The following is a 25,427-nucleotide window of genomic DNA, read 5'->3' as shown; positions in this document are numbered from 1 at the left end:
GATATTTTATTATACATGTTTTATTAAATCCTATATGTGCAGAAATGATTGTCCATTTTCCTTCTTAACTTGCTTTTGTAAGACTTATTAAGTAGAAAATATAAATCTCAAGCTCCTTAAATGTGATTTTGAGGAACTGAGACCAAAACAATTTTTTGCTGTGGAACCAGATCCTTGAATGCACTGCAGAAAATATTATTTGATATGAAATTTTTTTGGTACACACAATTTTTCAAAAATATATCTCTCTCCACAAAGTTAATTCAAATTGTAGAATTCTTCCAAGTCACAAATGGAGTTTTCAAGGCTCTGGGTACTTACCTTTGAGTTCCACATCCTTTATCTCTGGAGCTCTTAACTGAGAGAACATGGACCATTAGGTCATGAACAGACTTTGTAGTCTTTGAACAGCCTGAAACAGTATGTGATACTTGATGTGCACGTACACAGGAACATTTTTCTAGAGTAATGGCACATACCTTTCATCAGATTTTCAAAGGTTTCTCAAAATGCTCAAGAACCATTGTTAGACATTTAAATAACCAGAGTGTACACAAATACTTCCAAATTTTGACACTTGTAAGATGTCTTAATTAAAACAAGCCATGAAGTTCAGCGTCATAATAACCAGAAAAGCACTTGTGAGAGTAGTTCTATGTCTTTACTTCCTAGTGGTTTACACACTCTTTAACCCATATGGCAATCTGGCTTCTGTCCCCAGTGCTCTGGAATTACTTCTGCCTGCATGATTAAGTTCCTCGTTGTTAAATTCGAAAATACATTTTTTGGTATTTATTTGACCTCTTGGTGGTAATATAGTGTAAGAGCACAGACTCTGGAGCCAAACTGCCTAGGTTCAAATCTTAGTTAGCTCTATTACTTTCTAACTTTGTGACTTTGGGCAAATTACTTAACTCTCTCATGCCTCAAAGCAGAATCCTTTGTAAGGTTTATTTATATAGTGGTGTAAAGAGTACTTACTTCAAAAGGTTTGGTCAGTGTGAGAAATAAGCTCCTAACAAAGAAGGTGTTATGTAATAGTTATTATCTGGTACCTCTGATCACATCTTTTTTGAAAATCACTTGAAATCTGCCTAAGTTTCATTCTGCCTTTGATGGCGCCTTATTTTCATCTCCCTACTTCCAGGCTTCCTCCCTAATAGATCTTTTATGCCAAGGCCTAAATGATCACTTGAAACTATAAATCTGATGCCATCCTTGGCCACTGCCATTAAGATGGTCTAAACTCCTCAGCATGGTAGACAAGTCCCTTTATGATAGTGTACCAACCGAGTTCTCATTCCTCAAGTCTCCTCTGTTGTCTGTGCTTACCCTACAGGCTAAGCTGAACCGAGCTGTTACATTTCCAAAATATGCCTCGCTGTCTTTATTCATGCCTTTGCACATGCCATTGACTCTCCCTAGAATGCCCCATTCTCCTTCTCTAGAGTCTTCTCTTACCATACTTCTTCCCAAAATAAATTAGGTGTCCTTTCTTAATATGCCTCCAATAACCCCATACAGTATTTATCCCATTCTATTTTAGATGCCAGTTTGGTTGCTGATACATTTCATCTAGTCAGATCTTCCCACTGCCTCTTATAAAGAAAACCAGGAGCCATATTATGATATTCTTGTTCTCTAATTTTTCTGCTGCCCTGATCTTAAACCACTTTCTTCTTCCTTTAACATTTACCCCCACCCCTTATTTCTTAATTAGCCCAACAAGATTAGATAGAAATGTATCTATAAAGGATATATGTATATAAATTAACTAGATAACAAAACTTCACACTGAAGTGAACATTCTAGAAGTATTTATTTCATTGCTGACCATTAGGTTGCAGCATGCAACTCTCAACAATGAGCTGCCCCTCTCCACTCCTATAGAAGCTCCAAATACTATGGTACCAGTATTTAGGTTTTCAGCCTTTCAAAGGCTTTTATTATCAACATCATCATTACTTAGGCAGGAGCCTTTTAGGGACTTAAAAGCACTGATTATCTATAAAAAGTAACTTCATATTTCATGCACAAAATTCCCAATTGGCAGCTTTAGGTCCATAAAAGAAAAGAAAAAAATTATTCTAGTTCTATAAATTATCAGGAATAAAATAGCATTTCTCCTTGCCTTGTTATAAGGAAATAATACATTTTTCCTTACCAGGAATCAGGATAGTATCTTTGATGATTCCTCAGGGTTATAAAATTGCTTACTGGTTAAAGTTTTTGCCAAAGATATTAAGAAATAAAAAGTTCGCTCATTTTCCTGTGCAATTTAAAGAAATATTTGCAGTATGTACAGGAATTTTAAGTTATATTGTAGACCCTTGCAATAATATTTAAAAGGCCTATTTTCCCCATTAAAAAATTCTACCTCAGAAGGTAAAAGGAAATCTCCATCATCCCTGAGCAGAAAAGGAAAAAATCATGGGTACTTTAATTAGTTAATAGAAACCACTGTAAATGAGTTATCTATCTCTAGAACATTCTCAGAGAATTTACATGAACTAAAACAGGAATGAAGTGCTCTCAGAGACTTTTTTCAGGTAAATGTATTTAGTAGTTTGAGTAGTTGATCTGCAAAAACTTTAAATTTAATTAACTACATAGATGAATATTTTTTATTTTGAAATTTGAGAATGTCCTAAGAGGATGTCTACAGGACAAGAAACTACTGGGTGCAGGAAAATTTTTTAAATGTTAGCAAATTGTGGCAAGAGGAAAACAAACACTGGAGAAAATTGTGGTAGAGAAAGTGAAGAAGGGGCAGAAGAAAGCTGTAATTATAACCTGGGCCTTCCTTTCTTCTCATGAAGCCAGGGGCCTCTCCATATCCTATACTTGCTCTTACACTAATACAAACCAAATGCTGCAAAATAAAAGTAATAATGACCCAAACTAATTTAAGTCTTTTGTTTAAGGAGTAAATGAGAGAAACATTTTAGCTTCTTAATCAAGGAATGCTATAATTTCAAGGCATCTTAATATAATTCACTTAACCCTAAAGCAATTGTGCAATAAGCAAATTATAAAAGGAAAACAATAAAGGTTAACTTTCTACAGGGGCCAATAGACAAGATCTGTGGAGCACAGCAATTAACCTTCACACACTGGAGTCTTGTTTAAAAGGCCATCAAAAACTCAGATTACTGAAAATCACAAATGTCACCAACAAAAGGAATGTTGATTAGAGTCAAAAAAAAAAAAAAACAAAAAAAGAACACCTTCCCAAAGGACTGCCTTCTTTGAAGGAATTTCAGAATGTTGCTAGCACAGGTTGACTAAGTTAAATCTCACTGATGGCTCCATCAGAGAATGAGAATGCCCCAGCCAGTGCTGTTTTTAAAATGTACCGGGAGGGAAAAAACGAAATAACAATCTACTATTCCCTAATATATATGGCTTGGCACCCAGAGAAAGCCTCTGCCCCCGAAAGAGACTTTCTACATAGGGTTAAGCTTCATTAAATGAGGTGCAACCTTTCATTTTCAGGACATCTCTTTTCTTGCAAGGTCTCTAGAGGCAGAAGTTCCACTTGGATTCTAATACACATCTCTGTGAGCTCAGTTTCCTGAAAATATACACCTACTGGGTTCTAGGTTCTCCCTTACCAGTGACTGTATTCATTATTTCACAGCCACCAGAATCGGACATACACTATTAACATGATGAAAAATACAGCTACTGCTGCAAGTTTGGCATAAGTGGAACGCATGTTCAAGTACTTCGCATCCTGGCGGTATTTCTTGGACAGACTGGACAAATTGTTAGCCTTTGAATCCAATGCTGTCAAAGAGGAAAAAAGGAAAACATTAATTAGTCCCTGGAAGTATTTTACCAAAAGTATTAAGGCATTAAAAATAACCAAAATGAGCAGCACTGCAACAACCATGAATCTTAAATCATCATTTTTATTTTAAGGCTAACATTGCATATACTAATTAACTGATGATCCTGATCAGATTATGTCTGAATTTTTGAGGCTATATAGTAAGGTGGTTAGAAGTGCAGGTTCTGGCCTCAGACTCTTTGGTTCAGATATCACCTGTACCAGTTATGTGACACTGGTCAAGTCATGTAACCTATTTAAAACCTAGTTTCTTCATCTCTAATTGGGGATAATAACAGTAACTATGTCATAAGGTTGTATGTACATGAGATTGCCTGTAGAGTGAGCAACAATACCTGCACATGATAAATTATAATAATTATTACATGTTAATAATTATTATCTTCATAATCTTCTAATGGTCTGAATCATATTCTCTTATATTTTGAAAAACGATAATGATAATCCATGTAAAACAAACTCAGATAACCAGAAAATTCAATTAACCAAACACAGTCTTAAGCTATACTTCAATGATGACTGCTAACATTTCTAAGATTCTCCACATAGTAGAGACTACTATGAAGTTAAAGCTATCAGGCTTTATATTTCAATAGACATAGGAAAGTTGTAACTAAAATACAATAAGTACTACAAAAAAAACCCAAGTAAATCAAGCTTTTTAGTATTTTCTGGCAAGTTTTTTTACCCTCAAGGACATTTGTAATGTTGTTATCTTCTTATAACAGTTAACTAAACACTTAGAGAAATAGCCAGATAGACACAAGCTAGACCATATTAAAATATAGGGCATATTTTAATAATAAACACAAACTCTCCATTTGACATAATAAATTCTGATCAAACTTTTCACTTCTTTAAATTTCAGAAAAAACTATTTTGCAATCCGGTCGTTTCTTCCTTAAAGAATGCTTTTGGAATATTTGGAGTTGCTTAATAGAGACTGGTTTTGATTGGGAAACATGGCATTACTTAATAACACTGGCATGACAGCCACGTCTGAATTAGCAACTGATCACATGAGTAAGAAAAACATCTAGTCACGGAAGAAGAGTCAGGGAGTGAGAAATAACCATGACAATGCACAGGGCATCTTTTTACACAGCCTACAAGAATATACACTCCACTGGACAGGGATTTTAAATTATTGTGTTTGCTGCTATATCCTGAATGCCCAGAACAGGGCCTGGTATATAGTTAGTGCTCAATAAACATTTGCTAAATGAATCTAAATCTGCTGAGAATAACTCAGCAGAGGAACAATTATTATACCATATGAAACAAGTCATAGTTGAGAGAATTTATATATGAACGTTTTGAAATACAGGATAACATAAAGACAAAGCTATTGCTTGGAGAAGTCATTTAACAAATATTTATGTTACAGCCACCATGTGAAGTGCTGAGGATACAACAATGATCAAATTGTACATGATCCCTGCCTTTAAGGAATTTAGAGTCTTTCATGAGTGATACAAGAAAAATTCCTGTGCTAGTCTACTTTATCCCATATAGGAACTGCAAGTCTGTATGACAAAAACTTACACACTCACTCACTCAAAATTTGATATTTAAAGAGTGTGAAGAATAAATGAATAACTGCTCACTACTCAAAAAAAGGTTAAAGTTTGTAGTTCATAATAAAAGAAAACTCATTTACTAATGAATATATAGCATGGCTGAATTCAAAAATACTTATTAAGGAACCTATTTGTGACCACTTCTGTGGGGGATATATAAGAAGTATGTGAAACAGATATAAAATACATAAACACTATCTTTAAAGAGCTTACATGTCCACATTAAACACTTAGGTAATATTTAAATATCAGGTAAATATACATATACTTTTAACCTAATTTTACCTAATTACCTACACTTTTAAAATTATATAAAGGGCTGGGTGTTGTGGCTCATGCCTGTAATCCCAGCACTTTGGGAAGCTGAAGTGGGTGGATTGCTTGAGCTCTGGAGTTTGTGACCAGCCTGAACAACATGGCAAAACCCCATCTCTACTAAGAAAATACAAAAATTAGCCAGGCGTGGTGGCACATGCCTGTAGCCCCAGCTACTCAGGAGGATAAGGTGGGAGGATCGCTTGAACCCAGGAGATGGAGGTTGCAGTGAGCCAAAATCGTGCCATTGCACTCCAGCCTGGGCAACAGAACAAGACTCTGTCTCAAAAAAAATATGAAATTATATAAAAATATTTAATTATCCAAATATGTTTGCCTACTTTAATATAAATATATGAAATATATACTTATGTTATATGGAAATATATTTAATATGGCAAGCTAGGTATTTAATAAATATATTTAAGGTAAATTAGGTAAACACACATACATGTAATATGTGCTAAAACCATTATGTTACTAAGTGCTTTAGGAGTTTAAAGTACAGAAGAGATTAATGTGATACAGGCTATAAGGATCAGAGAAGGCTTCTTTAAAGAGGCAGTTCTTATGGAGGTCTTACAGAACAGGTCCAGCATAAGGCAGAACAGACCACTAAGGATAGTAAAGAAGCTGGCGTGGCTACAGCAGAATGTTTGTGAACTAGAGAATGACAGACATTTGCATCCTCCTTATTTTCCATATGTAGAGCACAATGCCTTACAAATAACAAGCTCTCAATAACAATGGCTGACTGATGGAAAAATAAGTCAGACTGGATCTTATCTTGTAGTCCCAGATTTAAAAGTTTTTCAGAGAGGAATGCCTTGATGAAAATGGCATTTTATAAAGATTGATCTGACAGCAGTAAAGTCTCCCAAAGAGGCTACTCAAAAAACCACTGCAATAAATCGTTGACAATTTTCTCTCATCCATTTCCCTTAACTTATACAAGTGTTTCTGTATATAATTTACTTAATTTTGTGAATATCTTAGAAATAATCATTGCTTCTAATATGGATGAGTCCTTTACACTGTTCCAACTCAACAAAAACTAATCATGCTAGGAAAAAAACATATCATAATGGAAGCACTGTAATGTAATGTACTTCTGGGAGATAAATTCTTAACAGTTCTAGGTAGAATCTAATAGCATAAAAGGCACTGCAACATAAGCTATCCTTGTCTATGGAATGAGAACCATTTCTTCATAAGACTCATTGCTTTTAGATACCTGAGAGTGCTTCTCCTCGTTGTAACACTTCTTCAATATTGGCCACCATGATCCTCTGCACATCTTGCAATTCAGTGTTGATGGAGCCTAGGTTTCTTCGAGCACGACTGTCAATGTAGAGCTTCTTGGTTTTCTGAATGAAGGTGTCTAGAATGATGAAGAAAACTGACCATGAACAATTTCTTTCATGGCCATCAAAGTACTGAGGCAGGAAATTAACAGTTCTGAGTTGGCCGGGCGCGGTGGCTCACACCTGTAATCCCAGCACTTTGGGAGGCCAAGGCAGGTGGATCATGAGGTCAGGAAATCGAGACCATCCTGGCTAACACAATGAAACCCCGTCTCTACTAAAAATACAAAAAGTTAGCCAGGCGTGGTGGCACACGCCTATAATCCCAGCTACTCAGGAGGCTGAGCCAGGAGAATCACTTGAACTTGGGAGGCAGAGGTTGCAGTGAGCCGAGATCACGCCACCACACTTTAGCCTGGGTGACAGAGTGAGACTCTGTCTCAAAAAAAAAAAAAAAACCAAAACAGTTCTGAATTTATTCCTGGATTTGCCACTTTCCACGGTTAACCAAACTCTTGGTTGAATATCAAAATCTAGGCTTTGATTACTTCATCTGTAAGATGTAAAGGTATAATTAGATGACCATTCAGGAGAAATGTCCTTTGAATACCTTTAAATTAGAAGTATTTGCTATCTAAGGCTGCTATCAGAATCCTTAGAGAAATTAAGACCCACTATAGTAAGCCTTTCCTGAAAACAGAAACTTTCAAACAGTATTCTGAGGACCCTTAGGTTAAGTGTTACTTACCTCTACACATTCCTTAAAAGGATGCTGATAACACTCTAGCATTATTACAGCCTAACATGGCAAAAGGGTTCATGATCATTAAAAAGCTGAGAAACATTACCTTATTTTCTCTAATATACATTCCCAGTTTCATTCCATTCCTAAACCTCAGGTAAAGCAAATATGTAATAGGGACTTTTCCAAAATACCAATATAAAACTGAACTGAAGTCTCGGCCAAGCACTGTGTCTCACACATATAAATCCCAGCATTTTAGGAGGCCGAGATGGGTGGATCACTTGAGGCCAGGAATTCGAGACCAGCCTGGCCAACAAGGCAAAACTCCCGTCACTACCAAAAATACTGAAATTAGCTAGCTGGGCATGGCTGTGTGCGCCTCTAGTCCCAGCTATTTAGGAGGCTGAGGCACAAGAATCACTTGAACCTAGTAGGCAGAGGTTGCAGTGAGCCAAAATCATGCCACTTCACTACAGCCTGGGCAATAGAGCGAGACTCTGTCTCTAAGTAAATAAACAAATAAATAAAAACTGAAGTCTCATCCATCTTTTGCTCATATCAGCATTTCTCAAAACTATAGGAAGAACGACTTATTATTAAAGATTTTCAACTTTCGGCAAAAATCTTAATTTAAGTGTGCTGTACCCCTTTCATTTGCCTCTTTAGATCTCCTCTCTGCCCTCCTGCACCTTGCTTTCTGCACTGGGAAGCTGACTTGGATGAAGTGCCTCAATAGACTCCTTGCCCTGTGCCAGTTAGGTTCAGGCAATGAAGAAGCCCCAACAGTAGGGAAGAAGGAGAACAGACAGTGAGTGATGTCCGGGTATTTATTCCCCTGGCTTCTTTCAGAGAAGGAAATAACCTTCTTCTGGAAGTATCCCTCTACCAAAAGTTACGCTCCTCTCAAGTTGGCCTTCTCTAGAAATTTTCTCCTTTTCAGTTTCAGAAACTGCGCCTCCCCCCCTTATACATTCAGGCCTAGGGATGGTAACAACCAGTATGCTACTGGTCAGAGGTTACTGTGCCTTACAATTCTCCTACAGCCTAGTCATATCTTTGTATGTAATCCCTTAAGCTAATTTGGGTGTGCCATCTATTTCCTGTATGACCCTGATACATTTGTCTTATTTTTGAGGGAGGTTTATGGGACTATTACTGTCTATAAAAATAAAATTTGAAAAACTGGACATTATATAAAGCAGCACTTGGAGAGTATATAGTTATGAAACACTAGAGTGTTTTTCCAAAGCAAGATGACCCATTTATCTAGCAAACTTAAAACACTTCAAAAATTCTAAGCCAGTAAAACCAATTTCTTTTTTAACTAAAAATTTCAGCGATATAGCCTGATCCTACTTGCTCTCATTCCTGTACTTACTGTACTTAGGACATTTCCTTTGATCCCTTACCATCAGATACTTTACCAGGTCTGATTAGTGATTAGTCTTTCTATAATTCTTGTACAAATACAGACACCTATGCTCACTATTCCTGAATGTAGTAAATATTATACCCCAATACCATGAGTACCATGTATCTTCTATTTCTTTATGTTTTGTTTTTTAATTAGAGGATCTTATTCTACTAAAAGAAACAAAACATCATTCTTTCTGATTTCCCAATTCTGATCTCCATAAAATGAGCCTTATTGTGAGTGTGAGTCTGTGGACTGGGGTAAAGAAGAACTCAGCCATTATATGCCAATCAAGTAGATCTTTAGGCACAGTTCTTGTCACATGTGACTCTAATGAAGAATCAAACCAAATAACAGAAAGGGCAAAAGGCAACAATTTCTATGGGGGAAAGATCAAAAGACTAGAGAAAATTACTTTTCAGAACAAAGCCTTAGTCACTCAAAAAGATAAAAAGAAGTGGAATGGAAAAGGAAGCAGAAGCTAAAACTTCAGCAAGTAAACATCAGAAAAAATGTATAAATATTATATCAGTGTAACAAATAGCTTCTCCATATTGTTTGCTCCCTTGATAGACAGAAGTGAGGGGCAAAAACTTACCAAATTCAATAAAGGAATAGGGTCGGGACACAGTGGGCACCTTCTTCCCATGCTGTTCATCAAATTCTGAGTGCAAATCTTCTAGGTAGGCAAAAGCCAACTTCTTAGGGAAGGCAGCTTCACATAAAACCAAATAACACACCCCCTGCTCAATAATGTAGCTGGTGAGACATAAAAAGCAAGACAAAGTTGTCTGTAAATAGTACTGACAACAGGTTAAAGCAGAATCTCTGTACCATGCAAACTTTTTAAAAAATCTAGCCTAAACACTTTGAGGCTGGCTAAATGAGAGTCAATTTAAAACTGCAAATCCTTGGAATCAGAAAGCAAACATCTTCCCATTATTAGATGTATATTCTTTTTTTTGGTTTTGGTTTTTTTTTTTTTTTTGAGACGGAGTCTCGCTCTGTCCCCTGGGCTGGAGTACGGTGGCATGATCTCGGCTCACTGCAACCTCCGCCTCCCGGGTTCAAGCCATTCTCCTGCCTCAGCCTCCTGAGCAGCTGGGAATACAGGCGTGTGCCACTATGCCCAGCTAATTTTTGTATTTTTAGTAGAGATGGGGTTTCACCATGTTGGTTGGCCAGGATGGTCTTGATCTCTTGACCTCGTGATCCGCCCGTCTCGGCCCCCCAAAGTGCTGGGATTACAGGCGTGAGCCACCGTGCCCAGCCTATTAGCCGTATATTCTAAAAGGAGTATTTAGACATATTTATTATAGTTTTTCATCCATTAGATAATTTTCTTTTTTTTTTTTTTTTTTTTTTTTGAGACAGGGTCTCTTTCCATCACCCAGATTACCCAGGCTGGAATGCAGTGGCATGATCTCAGTTACAGCAACCTCCGCCTCCCGGGTTCAGGTGATTCTCATGCCTCAGCTTCACAAATAGCTGGGATTACAGACACCCACCACCACACCCGGCTAATTTTTGTATTTTTAGTAGAGACGGGGTTTCACCATTTTGGTCAGGCTGGTCTGAAACTCGTGACCTCAATTGATCCACCCAATTCAGTCTCCCAAAGTGCTGAGATTACAGGTGTAAGCCACTGGACCCAGCCCATTACACAATTCTTCAACTAACATTTTAAACTTTTATTTTAGCTTGAGGATGTATATGTGCGGGTTTGTTACCTGGGTATATTGCATAATGCCGAGGTTTGGGGTACAAACAATCCCGTCACCCAAGTACTAAGCATACTACCCAATAGTTTTTCAACCCCTGCCCCCTCCTTCCCTCCTCCTCTAGTAAGTCCTCAGTATATTTATGTCCATGAGTGCCCAATGTTTAGCTTATAAACTTATAAATGAGAATATACAGTATTTAGTTTTCTGTTCCTGTATTAATTCACTTAGGTAATGACTTCCAGCTCCATCCATGTTGCTGTAAAGGACATGATTTCATTCCTTTTTATGACTGCATAGTATTCCATACTGTATATATACTACATTTTCTTTATCCAATCCACCACTAACATGTACCTAGGTTGATATCTTTGCTATTGTGAATAGTGCTGCAATGAACATGCAGGTGCATGATTTTTGGTAGAAAGATTTGTTTCCTTTTGGATATAAACCCATTAATGGGTTTGCTGGGTCTAATGGCAGTTCTGTTTTAAGTTCTTTGAAAAATCTCGACTGCTTTCCACAGTGGCTGAATTTACATTCCCATGAACAGTGTATAAGCAATTCCCTTTTCTCCACAGCCTCACCAGCATCTGTTGTTTTTTGACTTTTTAATAATAGCCCTGTGACTGTTGTGAGATGGTATCTTATTGTGGTTTTGATTTGCATTTCTCCAATAATTAGTGATGTGCATTTTTTCATTAGTTTGCTAGCCTCTAGTATGTTTTGAGAAATGTCTGCTCGTGTCTTTTGTCCATTTTTTAAATGGGGTTATCTGTCTTTTGCTTAATACTTAAGACTTTTTCTTGAAAAATTCAGAATTGTGACTCCATCCACCTTTGATTCTATATGGTAAACTAGCATACACATATTTAAACTCTTTTCCAGCCACAAAGAAAAACAGTGGAACTGGAAATTTCTGTGGATAGAAATGTAAGGTTAATGACGTAATGTTTACTGGGTACAAGACTAATAAGACTCCTTAATTTACAGTCCAGGAGAACTCTGTAATCAGCTGGAAACTTTTCAACAATGGAACTGACTTTCTTTTGTGATGATGAGCGCCCATGCACTCTGGAAGGGGCTATATGATTACACATCTGAGAAATTCTTAAAAAAATGTTAGGCTACTAAGTGGTTTTCCAACTTCTTTTTAGCCATAGTATACACACACACACACACGCAAATATATTTATATATGCAATATGTATATATAACAAGCAAAACTTATATTCAGAAGGCCAATGTATATATCAGATAAAATCAGAGGTTCTTTAGTTTAAGTAGGAGTTTGCAAATATTTTCTCCCATTGTGCAAGTTGTCTCTTCACTGTGTTGTTTCCTTTGCTGTGCAGAAGCTTTTAGTTTAATACAGTCCCATTTGTCTACTTTCTTTTCTGTTGCCTGTGCTTTGAAGTCTGCCATAAAGTCTTTGCCCAGGCTCATGTCCTGAAGCATTTCCCCTATGTTTTCTTCTAGTAGTTTTATAGTTTAGGGTCTTATGCTTAAGTCTTTAACCTACTTTAAGTTGATTTTTGTATATGATGAGATAGTGATCTAGTTTCAGTCATCTGATAAGGAACTAATATCCAGAACATACAAGGAACTCAAACAACTCAACAGCAAAACCAAAAATAATTCAATTAAAAAGTAGGCAAGGAACAGAATTGACATTTCTCAAAAGACATGCAAATGGCCAAGTATATGAAAAAATGCTCAACATCACTAATCTTCAGGTAAATGTAAATAAAAACCATACGACATATTATTTCACCCCAGTTAAAATGTCTATTAAAAAGACAAAAGTCAATAAATGCTGTTGAGGATGAAGAGAAAAGAGAACTTTTATACACTATGGAAAACAGTATGGAGGTTTCTCAAAAAACTAAAAACAGAACTACCATACAATCTAGCAATCCCACTGCTGGGTATTTCTCCAAAGGAAAAAAACGCATTATGTTAAAAACTTATTTGTACCCCCATGTTTACTGCAGCACCATTCATAATATCTATGGATAGATAATCAAGAGAAATGTCCATCAAGAGAATAATGGATTTTAAAAGTGTTTTACACACACACACACACACACACACACACCATGGAATACTATTCAGCCATAAAAAAGAATGAATTTCTATCATTAGCAGCAACATGGATAAATCTGGAGGACATTACGTTAAGTAAAATCAGTCATGCACAGAAAGATAAATATGGCATGTTCTCATTTATATGTAGGAGCCAAAAGAAATTTTTCAGCTCATGGAAGTAGAGAGTAGAATTGTGGGTATTAGAAGTGGGGAAAGGTAGAGAGAAGGGGAGGATGGGCAGAGGCAAGTTAATGGATAAAAAATTACAACTGGATAGGAAGAATGAGTTCTGGTGTTCTGCAGAACTGTAGGGTGAATATGGCTAGCTATAACTTACCGCATATTTTCAAAAAGCTACAAGATTTTTAATGTTCACAACACAAAGAAATGATAAATGTTTGAGGTGATGAATAAGCTAATTACTCTGATTTGATTACACATTGTACATATGTATTGAAATATCACTCTGTATCCCATAAATATGTATAATTATTACATGTCAACTGAAAATAAAAGGAAAAAATTTAAAACATAAGGAGGAGTTTAGGGGCCCAAAGCATTATATATATTCCCATCCTCGCCCTTTCTATGTGGCTCCTGAGGCATCCTAGGGCTCCATAAAGGATAAAGACTATTATATGATCTCTCAGGCCCCTTAAAATAATATTAATAATACAGCTGTCTTATTCCTTGCTTGGGCACCTGAATTAACTGGTCTCTTTGCTTTTAGTCTACGCCATCTTCTATACCGTCAGTTTTATTCCCAGAAGCTACAGATGACCATATTACCCTGCTTACAAACTCTAAGGGTTCCCTAATACCTACAAAATAAAATCATACTCCATGGTATTATATCTACAGCCTTTCAAAACAAGTGTAAGCAACATTCTATCATATATTTTAATAAACCAAATGGCGGACTGTTTTCCAACATGCTAGGTTCTTTAGATATTTGTGGACTTCTGCTTATATTGTTTTTTCTAACCGTTAATGCTCTTTTATGTACCTGGAGAAATCCTGTTCATTTTCATATGCCCAATTCTACCATAATTTTTTCTGTGAAACTTCTTTATATATACTCCCCTCCTCTGTCCCGTTTCTTCAAACTTACCCCCCACAAATGGGAATTTGTTCCTTCCTTCTCTCTGTTCCCAAAACATTTCTTAAATCTAATTTACAGCACCTTTTCACTTAAGATATTATAGTATACTTGTTTGAGTATATGTCTCTCTCTGTACTAAGAGAACAGCGTTAAAAGGTATGGACATTAAATGCAGGACTCAATATAAGGTCTGGCAAAGAATAAACCCTTAATAGCTCTTTGATGGAAATAAAGGATGATATGAAATTATGAATGTCCTAAAGGAATCAGGCAGAAGAAAATCTCTTCTCAATTCCATGAGAACTTTCCTAGGTCTTGGTTCCCTAAACCATGGTGAAAATGAGGATACTAGATATTAAGTGACTATATTTTTGGTGTTGAAAATTAGAGTTCTAGAAAATATTTCAGATATTATAAAAATTAATACTTCATAAAACATAATGTCCAACATTTTCTTAGCCAATTGCCTAGGGTTTTATTTTTGTTTTGTTGTACTTTTTACTTGTCTTTTATAGGTAGAGAATTTTTGTTTTGTTTTTTAAAAGTAAACATAGCAGCTTTCTCCCTGGCCTAAGTTATTTTACTATCTAAGTCCCTAAAATAGCAAAGAATATTTAGCTAATCCGTTTTTATTTTCCTCTGATACTCTTGTACTCTTTTCCTTTTTAATCCTTCCTATTTTGTCAGCTTCAAACTTGGCATGTATTAAACATTAAATACCAATTATTTGTAGATAATTTAAAATCCAATAATGTTCCTTTCAGTCCTCTATCAGCTGTATCATTGTTTATAACCACTGATTAAGATGCTGTTATCTTTTATAATTTTCTTTTTTCAAAATAATAATAACTAATAATTATTGACTCTTCCCATGTGTGTCAGACAAGATGCTAAATAATACACATGGATTCCCTCACAATCCTCTCAAACCTCCTATGTTTATTTTCACTACTTTATAGAGGAAACTGAGGCTTAGAGAAGTTATGTGAGCTGCTCAAAGTTACACTGTTAGGAAATGTTTGAGCAAGGGTACTAACCTACACATATCTGGCTCCAAGACAGTCCTAAAGCAAGAAGTTATCTATTATTGCATGATGGGCACAGCATTCATTAGACACATGTTAACAGGTTAAATTACTGTAAGCATGCTGAAAAAACAAACAAGATGTCCGTTTGTAGAATTAGAGCCAGAGAAGTTGCTCCTCCCAAAAGACTACATTTTTAAGTAATCTTTACTTTTATAAAATTATTATTTTTATCAGGCATTCTGTTACTGTATTTCACACTTAAATGATCATAAAGAAATCAAGATTACACTCACTGAAAAGTCATGGCTCCTGCTTCCAAGGTACATCTGGTAGGGGACTGTTCATTCAACTTTCGAAAGAGTTGCTTAGCCTGACTCTGATACTGTTGAAGGTCCCGGCCAGACTGAAAGAAGACATCTTCATTTAAGAATTTTCCACAAAAAGCTGTATCAATTAGTGAGAAGCATCATATTATGAGGACACTCTGAATGAGGTCGTTCATTTACAGGTAAGTAAAATTCATTTTAACAAAAGAAAGACAACCTACTTTCAGAGTACAGAGGAAGACCTAACCCCTACTTCTTCAAGATGATTGCATTAGTTATTTGCTAAGAAGCAAAAGCATATACCTCAAATACACTTAAAGCACTCTTAACTTTCAATCCAGTGTTCTTTCCACTATTAGGACAGTACTCTCCTCCTAACCCATTTCATTTGCAGTTATTGGCACAGAACTACACAGCATGTGCTATACTCAGGGGAATATCCTAGGAACAAGATTGATGAATTTCATTTTTATGTTGGAATATCCAGCAGAACCTTCCACAAGTGTTACAGTTTTTAGCATTTAAACAAAACTAAATGTGTGTACTCATGACTGCAAATTATTATGAACACTTTGACTGCAATTAGGTAAAAATGACCAAGAGTAAAGACAAAGATTAGGACGTCAGGTACCCTTTACTGAATAAATCTATTTGGTTCCCAAGTTTGAACAGCAAAAGTTTGAATATCGAGGGATATATGCAGACAAAAATGAAAATAATAGCATTCAGACGTTATAATTACAGGTAATATTTTCCTGAACAATTTCTAACTGCTTTTACAATTATTTCTGTTAAAAAGAGGGGGCAAATCTACTGGGAAAAACAGCAGTGTCATTTCAAAAGAAGAAAACCATGCATCACCAATCTACTAGATCCAACAGGGAAAGGAAGTGCCTGAAGAATGGGAAGCAAATAGACACTGTTTTTCCATCCACATGTGGGGTAGGGGAGCTTTCTGCCAGCTACCCAGCTATAGTCTGAATGTTTGCTGGTATCCCCCACAAAATTCATGTTGAAATCGTAACCCCCCAAAGTGATGGTATTAAGAATTGGGACCTTTGGGAGGTGACTAAGTCATGAGGGTAGAGCCCTCATGAATGCGATTAGTACCTTTATAAAAGAGACCCCAGAGGGCTAGCTTGCTCCATCCACCATGTGAGGAACAGTCAGAAGGTGACATCTATGAACCAGGAATAGGCCCTCAATAGTCACCAAATCTGCTGGTGCTTGATCTTCACCTTGCAGAACTAGAAAATCAATTTCTGTTGTTTATAAGCCACCCAGTTTCTGGTATTTTGTTATAGTAACCCAGACTAGGACACTGCCATGTGAGGCAAAGAAATAATCCTATTTTGGAATTATTTATTTTACATAGAAAGAATAGCCTCTCTTTGGCAGATGTTTAATAACTAAATATTTAAGTAGAAAAGTATTTATGCTAGGGTCTCCCAGGATCTGAGGTCTAACTTTGATAAAGTACAAAGTGATGTCTTAAAATTGTAGATAGTGTACTGCTAAGCTAATAGTAAAAACAAGGAAGCAATAATAAAATGATAAAGTGGCAGATCAGCAAATGTACAATTACAGGATAATAAGATCCTAAGCTATATGTAAAAATGGTGAACTGGAAATTTCAATATGAATAAGAAGGTGAATACGCATGAGGTGAACCAGGGGAGATAGGCAGAGTCCAGTCGAGGTATTAGTTTGTAGATTTATCTTGTTTAATACCACTGTTACGGCAATTATTTGTTTTATTGACATATATTTGTTATATATTTGAGAAATAGTTCTATATTAACATAAGTATGTCTGTCTGTATGTATAGTTTTATATATTAAACAGTACTTTATAATAATTACATCAAAATTATCATATTAAACAGTACTACTAATATATGGTCAGCCAATAAGAGTGAATACTGTCATATGCTTTTAGCCAATAAGAACTAGTGCACAATATTCTATTTTCCTAAATTTGAATGGTACTTACCAATCTTTTTGTTTCCCCAGTGCCATTCTGAAGAGATCTGAACCCACAAGAGTAGATAAAAGGGATGCAAGTAATGTTGGGAATGCTACTCAAGTGCCAAGAAAGAATATCAACATAGATCTGTGATTTTCAACCTTGGCTTCACAATAGAATCATTTGGGGAAATCTCAAAAACAAAACTACTTATGCCCAGTCTCCACCACCAAACCAATTAAGTCAGCATCTTGGAGGTGGGGCTGTGACATCGGTATTTTTTACATAACTGCAACCACAGGTGTTAAATATATGTTCTTTGCTAAAGGCAGGTGAGAATCTTAAAAGGACTAGTTGAAGAAACATGGAAAAAATTGCCACTCAGATTGGTACAAATCCTTTGACTTTACAAGAGGCACTGTAAACATCACTGTAACATGACAGAAAGACTAACAACTGTATCAACTATAAGAAACTGGCCAAAAGTATTCTACAATTTCAGGAATTTGCAAACAGCAATGTAAAGACTGCCAATATACAACACTGGGGATGTATTTATAGGGATTATGGCATGCCAACCAACATCTTACCATGCTGGTTCAGTTAGCATTACCATCCTTGAGAACACAATGCTAGCACAATCTTTATGGTTAAATAATAATCTTTCTGGCATATTCATATAATGGAATACTATGCAGCCATTAAAACAACGCTGTATAGAGTTTAATGATATGAGAAAATATTCATTAAACAATGTTAAGTGGAAAAAATTAGGTGAAACAGTCTTATGGTATTACCTATTATTTAATGTTATACACACATACATATGTTTAAGGTCATCCACCAAAATGGATATAATTTGAGTACAGATTATAGTTAATAAACACTGTTAACATTTTGGTCATTTTGCTTTTATGTATTTACTCAACTTTCTATAATATGCACAAATTAATTTCGTAATGTGAAAAATCATTCATTCATTACTTATTTGCATCCAGTGTATCGATTATGTGCAATTCTAATCTGTGAACCCTTAAGAAAGACAAGATGAGGCTGGGTATGGGGGTTCACGCCTGTAATCCCAGTACTTTGGGAGGCCAAGGCAGGTGGATCACGAGGTCAGGAGTTCAAGACCAGACTGGCCAAGATGCTGAAACCCCATCTCAACTAAAAATACAAAAATTAGCTGGGTAGGGTGGCAGGCGCCTGTAATCTCAGCTACTCGGGAGGCTGAAGCAGGAGAATCGTTTGAACCTAGGGAGCGGAGTTTGCAGTGAGCTGAGATCACACCACTGCACTCTAGCCTGGGCAACAAGAGTGAGACTGCATCTCAAAAAAAAAAAAAGAAAGAAAGGCAAGATGGAATTAGAAAAGATTCTTCAGAAATGATCAAATGAAATTATTAAGTGTTCACTTTCTGCCAGCCACTGTTCTGAACACTTTACATTATTTAACTCGTTTAATCTTCATGAGGTGATTAGAATTATTATGTCAGTTTTTTACTTGAGAAGTCAAACTTTTTAGCCTCTAAGCTAAAAAGGGAGGAACTAGGATCTGAATGCAGGCAATCTGGCCCTGGAGCCCCTACTCCTAAGCATTATGCTACCCTAACTCTATAATTGAAATTGTTTCAATAGTAGATCCACCTTTTAGGTGAAGTCTTACTATGTAATTCTAACTCATCGGAAACGCTCAAGAAACCGTGGGGCAGCTCTGATCTAGATCTCACAAAACAACATAACCACTGTTTTACATACTGACCTTTAGTTTGCTTTCAAGATCAAAGTCACAAAGGGCCCACAGTTAGCCAGTCCACCTAAAAATATTTAGATGCCCTCATTCTGTTTTCTACCAGTCCACCTAAAAATATTTAGATGTCCTCATTCTGTTTTCTACTTCATCTAGAAAAGATTAATGAAATTTGTATATGATATAATTATGAGATATCTATTAGTAATCCAATAATGCAGTAGATCAGAATAACTGAAAAAACTGTGAAACAAATTTGAGGTTATCCAACAGCAAATGTAGGATTTGGATCTATATATTACAAAAGATAGAAGGTAGTAACTTGACTCACAACCACAATACTTTTCATTGCTGTCACCTAAGACTGCTGAACAACTAGTTGTATCAAATAACAACTTTTGCCTTCATAGCTCTTATCATTTTTAAATATCCACTGAACTCAGCTGGTCAAAGACCAACAGCACCAAGAACCAACCACTTTCCTCTAAAAGCAATTACAGTAAGTGGATTAATCAACCCTCAGTGATTGAGAGCGTGAGACAATTTAACTGTACAACATGTTATCTGCTTTCTTGGAGCTTCCTGCTGCCTATTTGGTTAGATCTAACACTTTCTTCAAGTCTGGACTGCCCTTCACGATGCCAGAGGAAAATGAAAGAAAATACAATTATTTTGAGGCAGAACAGAAAGGTAGATAAAGAAATTGCAAAAATCCTAAAAGGAGAAACATGCCATAAAAGGAATGAAGAAAAAAGATAAACAGGGTATCAGTTAGGGAGTCCACATGTGAGAAGAAAAGCTCATCTCTCTTCCTGCCCTAAGTCTAAATTTTCAGTTAAACACAGAGGAAACACCCTGTATAAAATACCCTGTCTACATTATTTTGTGACTTTTACTCTCTATTGTATTATCTGAATAACTGTCCATCTTCGGTAATACAGCAGCTTGTACAGGAACCTAGTAAATACCTAAAATATGATATCTATTATCAGTGTAAATACTGAAAGTACACTGATAAGAAAACAAAAACAAACAAAAATGAAAATACATTGAATTATCTGGCCTGGACAATTAAGGTGATTAAATATAAAACTGTTTGGTTGAGATATCTGTTTATTAAAAAGTTATTCCTGGACTCCTAAGAGGTAAGACATCATTAAAAGGCCTTAGAACAAGGCAGTAAAGTACAGTGGTTAGGCACTAAAGTACAGTGGTTATTAAGTTTTTGTCTAAGTCGACAAAAACTTAATAAAAACCACTGGGTCTCAATTGGGGTGATTTTTGCCCCCATGGGACATTTAGCAATGTCTAGAAATATTTTTGTCATCATACAAACAAAGTGGGGAAGGGCGGTTGTACTACTGGCATCTAGAGGGTAGACGCCAGGAATATTGCTGGACCTCCTACACAATATACAGGACAGTCCCCAAGAACAAAGAATTATCCATCCCCAAGTGTCAACAGTGCCAAGGTGAAAAACCCTGATGAAAAATTTCATTATGCCACTTATTAGCTGTGAATTTAGGCAAGTGATCTATCCTCTCTAAGCCTCAGAGCTTCCTCATCTATAACTGGAGATTTTAATAGTACCTGTTCTAATATGGTAGTATGAGGATTAAATTTAAAAAATGAACTTAATAGGCTTAGCACAATGTTTGGTATGTAGTAGGCGCTTTTATAAATGTTCTGTATACTATTAAAATAGTAAAAGTAAGCCTAAGATTCAGATCTTTACAGACATTAAAAGTTTAGGCAAACTTTATTATTCAAAGTCAAAATTCCTAAAGGAAAATACTATGGCACTACAATCACAAAAATATTTGTGTATAAAATTTCTTTCCTTGTCAATTAAACAAAGCAACCTATCTTGATAAACCAATACAAAATCAATACCAAATTTAGAATTAAAAACAATAAATCAATTAATTTTTCAATAAAGTATCACGACAGAGAGTAGCGGCCACTAATATTAAGTAGACTTTCAAGTTCACTTTGTATTCTTTGCCAACACTGGAATTCAATGCAATAGTTTAAAAACTGACCAGATTTCATCCCCCCTACCCCCCAACACACGGCCACCCACTGTAGGAAAATTAGTCAAACTACACATCCTTCAAGGATATTTCCCTGCACTACCTACTTTGTTCAAATCATATTCCTAGGTTCATTTGAACAATTACACTCCTTCTGCAGGATGGCCCTAGAATATTCCTGAAAAACATTTCACATTAGCAAATCAGGGTGTGTTAAATTGTTCACAGTTTATTTCAAAGATTAGACTTTGTTTTTATGTAATGAATAGAATATATTTCACTTAGCATGATCTGCAACTATATTATCTGTATCACCACTCTCCTAAAAGTGAAAGTAACTATATTTCCAAAGCAAACCTAAAAAGGCATATAACCAAATAGAATAGTTCCTTACTACTGGATCCTACTGTTACCTTAATGTCATACCTTCTGGAAAGACTTTCCTGATTTCCTAAAACCAACTTAGATATATTTTCCATGTTCAAGCACAAAACCCTCTTCCTTCTCCTTAGCAGTTAAACTACATTTTAATAGTTTCTTGGTTATGTCATTTTTCCACTACACTGTAAGCTCCACAAAGGTAGAGACTGTGTACTCTAACCCCCTGCATTAACACTATGCCTGGCACATTTGATGTGCTCAGTAAAAATTTTTTGCATTAATATATGAATGAAAAGTCCAACAGAAGAAATGTGCAAACTATTTTTTCTATATCTCATCTTTTTTTAAGGCTCAAGGTTTTACTTAGACTGTATGAAAAAGTAAAATAAAATTGATTACTCTAAACAAATTACATAAATTCCATTCTCAGCTTTGCCTTCAGAACCTCCCAAGCTTGCTCCAGAAACTTGTCTTACTTCAGAAATTTCCACTGTGTTTCTAAAACACAAAACAGCTTTCTTTTAAGACACCTGGAGTTATTGCTGTTTTTAATCAATTCAGTATACTTTTGAGCACCTACTAGCATAAAGCAGCTATTGTAAAAGGTATGGATAACACAGAGATGATTTAAGACCCATCGTTTGCCGGCTAGGAAACTCAAGTTATTGAAAGACAAAGAAAAAAATAAGTTACAATGTATTGCAGGAATGTGGTACGGCGTATTGGAGAAGGTGGGAACTGGGGATAATCCTGAAAGAATGTGCTGTACTGAACTTTAACAGGTGCTTTTATGTGGCAATATTACCTCACCCACTTTCAAAAGATGTCAGCAAGCTAGGTCAAGGATCAGGGGCTACGTTATAGAGTTGAAGAACTTGGCTGATTTTTTCCCAGGATTTATCCGTCAGCAGTCCTATTAGCAGCATAAAATTAGAAATCCTGAATTTTAACAAAGTCCCTAAAGAGTCAAAGAACACTGGGTGATCACAATCAACCAAAGCTATCACTTCTCCAGAGCGTTTTTCTAAAGAGAAACAGCTAACACAAAAAACTAAACTCCTCCTTCAGGGAAGATTTCCTCTCGCCGGTAGTCTCTCCTACACCAAAAGATAAAAGCGCACTTCAGAGAGATCGGGAGTGCCCGGGAAGTCACAAAGGTCTCCCGGTCCTAGGAAGGAATCCGATGCTGAGGGCAAAGCGCTCTGGCAGAGACTTGGGCTCGCGGGTCGTGAGTAAGCAGCTCACCTGTTCGTCCTCCTGCATCGAGGCGGCCAGCGGGAGCCCGTCCGCCACTCGGGCGATCATTGTTAGCAACACCATCTTCACAAACTACAGGGATCCAACACTGGCCCGGAAGGCCGTTGGCGTCGTCCTCACTTCCTCCGCCCCGACAACAGTTATACCCTATGTCTCAGTTACCGGAGATCCAGCTGCTTGCGTCTCCGCTTCCCGCTGAGGTGGCCGGAAACAGCGCAAGAGCTTTCCACTACCGGTCCCCAGAATTGGCTTCCCTCAGAGAACCACAGCTATCAGAACACTGGTTCCGCGATCTGCCTTCCACCTTCTTAACTTCCAAGGTCTGGCCGGGTTTTCTGAATTTGAGGCTTCGAATAAGCCTCACCCTTTGAGGGAGCATTGCACCCAAGCTGCAACAGAATTTTCTAGTTCCTGAAACTAAGTCTTGGGAGAGAGCTGGGAAGAAGGGTGGGAGTTAATGGGTACTCCCTATTAACCATTAACCGTTAACCATGAAGGGTATGTAAAAAAAGGAAAACCCTGAAAATTAGGCTATTTTCATATTTATTTTTTTCTGTTTTCTATGTTATATATTCTATAAAATTTTCTATATTTATATATTTCTAGACAAAGATTTTTGTCTATTTTTGCTTGTTTGTTTATACGGTATCCCCACCAGGCTCCTTAAACAGTTTATGGTAAGAAGTCAATAAATATGTGTTGTATGTGTGAATAAATGAACAAGTACAGGACATCTTGTACCACCTAGGTCAGTCACCTACAAAAAGCTAGGATCAGGCCGGGCTTGGTGTCTCACGCCTGTAATCCGAGCACTTTGGGAGGCCGAGGCGGGCGGATCACGAGGTCAGGAGATCGAGACCATCCTGGCTAACATGGTAAAACCACGTCTCCACTAAAAAAAACAAAAAAAAGTAGCCGGGCGCGGTGGCGGACGCCTGTGGTCCCAGCTACTCGGGAGGTTGAGGCAGAATGGCGTGAACCCGGGAGGCGGAGCTTGCAGTGAACCGAGGTTGCGCCACTGTACTCCAGCCCCGGCGACAGAGCGACACTCTGTCTCAAAAAAAAAAAAACAAAAAAAACTAGGATCTCTGATATATCTAGGTGTTCCCATCTCTTTGTTCTTTGGTATCCCCATCTCTAAAGTGGGGATATTATCGGCCTTTCAAGGTTTTAATGAATATTAGATGAGAAAATCTAGGTGCAAGGGTTTCATAAGCTAAAAAAAGAATTATACAAATGCTTTTATTTATCATTGTTTAATAATGACTGCTCTTTACTAAGTGCTTACAGTTAGTTCTCGCATTAATAGAAACACTGTTAAATATGTTCTAGGTATTAGTTAAGCAACCCAGTAAGCTTGTTTAGTATTATATCTCCACTTTGTAGTTGAGAGGAGAGCCTCAGAGAGCTAGCAGTGATGGGAACAGGATTTGAGCTCAGGTTCAACTTCAAATCCTGAGGTGATTCTGTCTTAACTTGTACCCATTAATTAAAGAGCTCAGGCTTTTGTTACCTTTTATATTGGCCTTCAGCATTAGAAGAAAACTAATATTCTTTTTGTGTGGTATTTTCTTTATTAAAAAGATTTTTATTTCAATAGCTTTTGGGTTACAAGTGGGTTTTTGTTACATGGATGAATTATATAGTGGTGAAGGCTGAGATTTTAGTGCACCCATCACCTGAGTTGCATACATTTTACTTAATAAGTAGTTTTTTAACCCTAGGTCCCTTCCCACCCTCCCCTTCTAAGTCTCTAAAGTCCATTATATCACTCTGTATACCTTTGCGTACTCATAACTTAGCTCACACTTAAGTGAGAACATACGGTTTTTGGTTTTCCACTCCTGAGTTACTTCACTTAGAATAATGGCCTCCAGCTCCATCCAAGTTACTGCAAAAGACATTATTTCACTCCTTTTTATGGCTGGGTAATATTCCATGGTGTGTGTGTGTGTGTGTGTGTATCACGTTTTCTTTATCCACTCATTAGCTGACAGGCACTTAGGTTGATTCCACATCTTTGCAATTGTGAATTATGCTGCTAAGAAAACTAATATTATTTAATGATAGACTTTTGAGACCAAAACCCAAAAGACCCAGTCATTGACTCCACATGAAAGATGAAGGACTACAATAAATAAGACAAAAAAAAATTGTGCTATTAACAGAGATAGAAAGTGGAATGGAAGTGAATCCTTGTGTATATGGGAGTCTAACTTGGTAGAATCATAGTACCTTACATTTAAAATAGCGCATAGATATAAGTTGTTCTAATTTCCCTTCCTTCCACTCAGCAAGGACATGCCTTCTCCACAGCCTCAAATGATGGTCATTTGAGTAATGGGGAATTAATGCTACAAATATTTTAACTAAGGATACAGACTGCCATGTTGATGAGAGAAGCAGAGAGAGAAGAATGTAGTAGGTGTGTGCCGAGAAGCAAATTCGGAGCAAGAATCCAAATGTTTTTTCAGTTCTTGACTCTAAGATCCTCCCAAGGCCCATACACATTCCTGCCATTGGGTTCTATCAAACACTATTGCTTCTTTATAACAAATTCTCTCTT

The 25,427-nt window shown here is 36.7% G+C and overlaps 1 protein-coding gene across 1 annotated transcript; it reads right to left on the bottom strand.

Annotated features, from left to right (window-relative positions):
* SEC22B (SEC22 homolog B, vesicle trafficking protein) lies at nucleotides 1-23,045 on the bottom strand. Its single transcript, NM_001132248.1, is given in 5 exon segments — nucleotides 1-3,789; nucleotides 6,983-7,129; nucleotides 9,810-9,970; nucleotides 15,444-15,553; nucleotides 22,850-23,045. Coding segments are annotated over 5 exon segments (648 nt in total). The 5' UTR covers nucleotides 22,925-23,045; the 3' UTR covers nucleotides 1-3,634.
* Between the last annotated feature and the right edge of the window lie 2,382 nt (nucleotides 23,046-25,427).

The sequence above is a fragment of the Pongo abelii genome, chromosome 1, assembly GCF_028885655.2.
Source record: "Pongo abelii isolate AG06213 chromosome 1, NHGRI_mPonAbe1-v2.0_pri, whole genome shotgun sequence".
In the NCBI taxonomy this organism is placed as follows: Eukaryota; Metazoa; Chordata; class Mammalia; order Primates; family Hominidae; genus Pongo; species Pongo abelii.
This window is presented reverse-complemented; position numbering and strand designations above follow the sequence as displayed.